We start from the raw sequence: 6,593 nt of genomic DNA, 5'->3' as shown, positions 1-6,593 counted from the left end.
GTCCCGAGAAAGCACTCGCACAAGGTGATAAAAATCGAGATGTGGAGAATGGAGTTGGGGGTCAGCTGATGCAGCTGAATCCACGAAGAAACTCGTGGATGGGGGCGGAAAGGCCGCGGATGAGGTGATCGATGAAAGTTACCCGGTATCCAATCGGAGGACGCGTGAAGCTTTCGTCGCCAGGGAAGATCAGCGAGCCCTCCTTCTTGACCAGGCCAAGTTTCTTGAGGGTCTTCTGGTCCTGGTTGGAGATTTTGGATCTCTCCCATCCAGAGATCTCTGCATTCTCCATCGTTGCGTTGGTGCCTGGAGCGGTGTGCCTCAGCAGTTTGGTGCGCGGCGGCATAAAACTGAGCTCTAGTGGAGAAAGGAGTTGATTGGAAGTGCAAACATGAGGAGCTTGGGGACGGCAATGGCGGAACTGGAGAGAGGAGAGAGAAGAACAGCCAACGAAGGGGGCGAATGAGGATGAAGGGGCAGTTTTATAGCGAGGAACCGATCCGTCGCACCGTTGGATGAAATGAAAATGAATCTTACGCCTTACGCATATCAACAAGGGTGTAATCATCTTTTTGGTGAGAGGTTACTAGACAGAAATTACTGCGCGCGTGCCGGTAATTGCAGAGGACGTGTGTCCCCCACTTGCGCAATGTGTCGACCGTGTAGAACTTTGGACCTACACTTCAGAGATGTGACAGGAGCCATGTTTTTCAAGGAGGTGGTCGTGGCTATCGTCAACAATGATATCATCATCTGAAGAAAAAACATCGAGTGTTTCTATCAAATATAGCGACAGGGAAAACAACGAGTGAGCTAACCAGAAAAATATCGGGAGCTTATGATCAAATACAAAGCATTTGATCATACGCTCGGGGGCTACTCTTATCAGAAATATGGTTCATATTTCTGATAAGAGGGAGGCAGCAACAGAAAATATCGAGTTGATACAAAACAGAAAAAATTGAGCCTACAACCAAGTACAAGCACTTGCCTGTAGCCTTGGGGGCTACCCCCATCGGGAGCGCTGGTCGCGCACCCGATAAAAATGAAAACGAAGGGAAGCTGACAATATAGCGACAAGACATCAAAAAGGTGAGCCTACAACCAAGTACGAGCACTTGGTTGTAGCCTCGGGGGGCTACTCCCATCGGGAGCGCTAGTCGTGCACCCGATGAAATACGAGGAGTAACTTTATACATCTTCGAGTTAAAACATAACTCTTCATATACTATACTCCCATCGGGAGGTCAAGATAGTAAGTCATCATGACTCGAATAAATATGACATTCCAACAGCCGAATAAATATTTTTTGACACTTTAATATCTTTTTTTTTTTTTTGCCTAGTGAGAAGGTTTATTCTGGGTTTTTCTCTTCAGTTAGCAAGTTGGAAGACTCAAAGTTGTTATCGCATTTAATGTTTAGCTATTCTAGTGTTCGTGAAATGCACATTTTACAAAAAGTTATACAACCGAAACAACTATGATTCCGTTCAGAGGTATTTCTTATAAACATAATCATATATAAAACTAAATTTCAAAGTTAGACCACAAAAATATCTCCACATCGAAAGACTTTGTATTTCCTATGAAGATTGTGTTATGTAGATGAAATATGTCCTCATAATATAGAAGTAAGTATGGACACCAAATATCATGCCCTCACAACAGTGCTACTTCCAATAATGTTTCGTACATATGCTGTCACTCAAGCTATTTAAAAAAATACTTATAACGCTTAAATTACATCCTCTACCGAGGGTATCTTGATGACAACAAATATTCTTCTTCTAAACTATATTGTCTGCTTACCTCCTCCGTGTTTGTACCCTCGATCAATGCATAACTTGGTGCATTCATATCAAGTGCCACAACCTTAACATGTGATGCCCGAAGGTTCTCTAGATTCATCTCCACATGCCTCATGGTCGGTCGGTGTTCTCCTTGCAGCCTCACACAGGCGGCTGCCAGCATGGCAACCTCTTCAACTTCTTTGCCCCCTTCATCCACGACCTGAGGATCCAACAAATCGACCAGATCGCCTTTCATGAGCATGGAGGTGAAATGTGTAATGAGGTTGTCCTCCTCGGATGACCGGTATAGATATGGTTTCTTTCTGGTCAGCAACTCCATGAGAAAGACACCAAAGCTATAGACATCACTATTTTCATTAAGAATCCCCGTGGAGCAGTATAAGGGATCAAGGTACCCCAGAGTTCCCTGGATAGCAGTTTCAACGTCACCTGTTTCATCGCTTGGAATACCCCTAGAAGCTCCAAAGTCTGATACCTTTGATGTCAGAGTGTCATCCAATAGAATGTTCTGGGACTTGATATCCCTATGGACTATAGGGAACGCGACGGCAGAGTGAAGGTACGCGAGAGCTCCCGCGGTTTCCGTTGCAATTCTTAGCCTAACCTTCCATGGCAATGATGTTGGTCCCTCAGCATGAAGATGATGATAAAGTGTTCCGTTGGAAATAAACTCATACACCAGTAGTGGCACCTCTGTTTCAAGGCAGCACCCGAAAAGCTTCACGACATTTCGATGGTTGATCTGCGATAGAATAGCTAGTTCATTTATGAACTCATCGATTTCCCTTTGGACTGCGACTTTGGACTTCTTAATAGCCACGACATGCAGGTCCGGCATGATCCCTTTGTAGACCGTGCCGTGCCCTCCTTTTCCGATCTCACGAGCTTTGTCGAAACTATTTGTTGCCTTGTCCAGCTCCCCCAAGGGTATGATCATTCTCTCAGCAATGTCAGCCTTTTGTGACACCAATTGCTGCAACAGATGCCCACGGTTTTGCTTGAAGAATTTCCGCCTTAGCATTTTTGCTCTGCGATGCTTCAGCTTTCGAGTCACAAAGATAGCACCAAGTACCAGAAGTAGAAGGCCAGCGCCACTGCCAATTCCTATGCCAATACTTAAGCCTGGAAAATAAAATATATTTCTTAGTTATCAGGAAGAACATTTGATGTAAATGGCCTAAAAATAGGATGAGGCCTGTAAGTTGTAATACTAAGTAATGTGCGTTGTACACTGATGTTGTTTCATTTTCAGTGAAAATGGAACGTGGTCATGTGGCTCTAAAAAAATAACCTCAAAATAAGTAGTTAATCTTTGATGTAAAACGGAGCAATCATATAGTCCCTCCTAGGGAAATTCAGCGAATCAGCATTCGGCAGTGTTGTGCTCACCTAGGGAAGACTTGACACAGCCATTTTTGATGCGCGGGTCACCGCTGGTGCCGCGCGAACACTTGCAAAGGTACCCTCCGACCGTGTTGGTGCACTGGCCGGAGCAGATGCCCGGCAACGCGCACTCGTCGACATCTTTGCATCCACCGGCGAGGTAAGGGTTGCCCTGGTACCCGTTATGGCACCGGCACACGTAACCGCTGCGGTAGTTGCCGGTAACGTTGTGGCAGGAGCTGAGGCTGCTCCGGCACGCGCTCCTCGCCGCTTCCTTGGGGCAGCCCGACGTCGCCACTCCCGGAACCACCACCGGGTTCGAGTCCACTGCGAATTCGAGAACCACGGGGCCGGCCGGCCGGCGCGAGGGGGCGTACCCGGTCGAGTCGTTGAGGAGCGCGGCGGAGGCGGCGTCGAACCAGCCTCGCTCTGCGATGCGCACCACGATGGGCAGCTTGTCGTCGTGCTCGTGGCTCGAGTCTAGGTACTTGAACTGCACGCCGTAGGAGGGGCGGCCGATGGGGATGGGCGTCTCGCAGCAGCCGATGCCGGAGCACGTTGTGGCGGTGGTGCCGTCCCCAGGGGAAGGGGAGCTCGTGACGACGCCCGTCCACTTGTCGTTGATGGAGCAGAAGGAAGAGCAGCCGCTGATGACGTTGTTGCCGCCGCCATCGCCGACCAGCGTGGCCTGCACGTTGCAGCCCGTGACGACGAACTGGTTGTGCCTCTCAGACACCACGTACGGGCCGGCGCCGGCGCCGCCCCACGTGCCGTTGCCGTCGGCCGCGCCGTCGAAGGTGAGGTTGACCTGTCCCGCGCTGTCCACAACGCGCACCGTGGAGTTTGCCAGGGAGATCTCCACGATCTGGAGGGTGCCGCCGCCGCCGCCGACCAGCAGCAGGCGCGTCCGGTCGCAGGTGAGGTTGAAGCCCGGCCAGTAGCACCCGTCGCCGATGCCGAACGGGTACGGCACGCTCACGTTGCCGCACCTGGTTGGGCAGTTCGGCGGCAGTCCTGCGCCTTGTACGGGCTGAGCAGCTGCCGGCGAGTAGAGCTGCAGCAGCGACACCATGATCAGGGCCCCCGCCGGAATAATCATCATATGGCGCGGGGACATTTGGCTACTCTGCGATCACCCTGTAGGTATCGTTACGCATCAATCGTGCTACGTAGTATCATCTTATCCATCATCCATCCATGACTGATGATTGTCTCTCGAGTCTGTTATAAAGATTGAGCAACCTGCTTACCTAAGACATGAGCAAGTTGTCTACTCGCACCGTACGGTAACCGTGTGCACATGCTGGCTTGCTTGACCAACCATATGCGGGCATGCCTCGTTGACTTTCGTGTAGTAGTCTGGGTGCATGCATCTAACTAGCTTTTGCATATGAAAATATTGTGATGATAGATACATAAAGCTAGGTTTCTCTACAATTGAACACATTTTAAGTACACTAGTGGTTGGGGCGCCCCATGGGGCGCCTCCTCACCGGTTAGTGGCGAACCAATTTTATTATGTGTTGTTTGTTTTGTTTCTTCACCAACTTGTCGACAAGCTCTGTCTGAGCCTGATTTTTGTTTATCCCGCTGCAATTTACTTTGTGTGTGCGCATTGTTCATGGGGTGACACGGGACAACGATCTAGTTGGTGCTGAGGCCAAGTTGCTACATTATCGGGGAAGTGGGGCAATCGTTTTACAACAACAACAGTTGCTACAGCCTACAAATAATGTTGATGTGTAAACAAATTTATTTTACAAACAAGGCTGGATCTTAGCTTGAATTAATCAACACACAGCTTATCTGATTTTTTACACACGTCAAAAGTTGGACAGAATAATCAAGTAATCGTGAACAACGGGAGGTTGAATGCATCACTATGGAGGTGACATCAACTGTTGTCCGCCACAGAGAGTATCTCCTAGATTGCCACTCCCCAAAGTTGCAGGGGGGAAGCAACAAATCTAAGATGGCTGCAAGGGTCAATGCACTTTTCATGATCTGCAGGTGTGGCAGCAGAGGAGAAACTGAAGTGTAGGCATCCTTCCTGAGAATCCATCCATAAGTACATAAGTCGTCAGTGGCCTGAACCTGCCATAGGCATCGAAGCAACGACTTGTTCCTGTGGCCTGTGTCATTATGTATACAGAAAAAAAAGATACCTATAAATGATTTAAGTTTGCATTGTCAAATAGTAGATCAATGGAACCAAATAAGAGTGAGCAAGATATTAATAAGGAAATAAAGGTGTACAAGAACGTTAATTACAATAGGTCATGCATGCAAAAAGGATATCAGCGAAGTTCAAATGCTGCAATATATCTCTTCTAAAGCACCACCGTAATATTGACTCAGTTTATCCAATTAATTGGCTGAACCATTGAGTTTGGCTTTGAAGTGGCATGCAATTTATCAACTCATTCACACTTAGAAAATAATAGGGATTGCAGTTTATACACCTTTCCAGAAGTAAAAACATGATTAGTATTCAATGATTTCAAAAGCCCACAACATATACATAGTATAATCGTTTTCAAGCATCTGTGTATATGCAATTAAAGTATATCAAGTTCACAACAATTATAAAGCTATTGTTTACATATTCAATTTAGAAACTTCTCGAAATGTAACGACATGATGAATATTCAGTGATTTCAAAAGCACAACATATACAATTATTAACACAGATTAAATACCTATGGTGGTTGGTACGAATGCATTTCCGTGTGTTCGAGATGCTGATGTCAGCTAGTCTTTGTGGTCAACATGCTGTGTTTGTGTCAAACAAAATCAAGATTTGCATGTTTCCTATCCACACAAAAACATGTGTTACTACAAAAAAAAAATCTAGCCATGCCGATCACATCTACCGCACAGCTGCCTCCGATCCTGGCCTCACGGTATCCACCGCCACTGCCTATATAATTGTATACTCCCTTCGATCCTTTTTAATTGACTCGGGTTTCGTACAATTCTGTACTAAATTTGAGTCAACTAAAAGAGATCGGAGGAAGTAGGAAATAGCCAGCTACAGACCTGGCTAGCTACGCACCATCATCCATCCATTGAATCCGCCCTACAAGACATTTCCACCAGTTATCTAAAGATAACACCATCAGACCACATTGTTTTCCTTCCTCAGCTGACCAAAACCACACTACTCAGGTTCCATCGTCAAACACTCCATTAGTTCTATTAAAGATCGAGTGTTTCATCGTAAGTTCTTGTGGGCATTTCTAACCAAGTCCACACCTCTCAAACCATGCCCGTGCTCCACAGATGACCTGGCTCAGCCACTGAATATAGGATAATCGTTTCCAATCATTTGTGTTTATATGTGATCAAAGTATATCAAGTTAATAACAAGCTAGGATAAAGTTACTCATGAAAGATTC

At 46.7% G+C, this 6,593-nt stretch overlaps 1 protein-coding gene across 1 annotated transcript; it reads right to left on the bottom strand.

The window, feature by feature from the left end:
- Nucleotides 1-1,564: 1,564 nt before the first annotated feature.
- Nucleotides 1,565-4,423, bottom strand: LOC127332750 (wall-associated receptor kinase 3). Its single transcript, XM_051359086.2, has 2 exons — nt 3,202-4,423; nt 1,565-2,934 (listed from the first exon to the last, which is right to left on the bottom strand). The coding sequence occupies exons 1-2, from the start codon at nt 4,310-4,312 to the stop codon at nt 1,751-1,753; spliced, it is 2,295 nt and encodes a 764-aa protein (XP_051215046.1). The 5' UTR covers nt 4,313-4,423; the 3' UTR covers nt 1,565-1,750.
- Nucleotides 4,424-6,593: the final 2,170 nt, after the last annotated feature.

The sequence above is a fragment of the Lolium perenne genome, chromosome 2 (genome assembly GCF_019359855.2).
Source record: "Lolium perenne isolate Kyuss_39 chromosome 2, Kyuss_2.0, whole genome shotgun sequence".
Classification (NCBI taxonomy): Eukaryota; Viridiplantae; Streptophyta; class Magnoliopsida; order Poales; family Poaceae; genus Lolium; species Lolium perenne.
The sequence above is the reverse complement of the archived record's forward strand: the minus strand, read 5'-3'. Positions and strand labels throughout refer to the sequence as shown.

Bases quoted from the DNA above. Each gene is read 5' to 3' on its own strand.
- LOC127332750 (XM_051359086.2), bottom strand. From the start codon at position 4,312: ATGTCCCCGCGCCATATGATGATTATTCCGGCGGGGGCCCTGATCATG. The intron at 2,935-3,201 runs GTGAGCACAACA...TTTATTTTCCAG, and splicing joins CTGTGTCAAGTCTTCCCTAG to GCTTAAGTATTGGCATAGGA.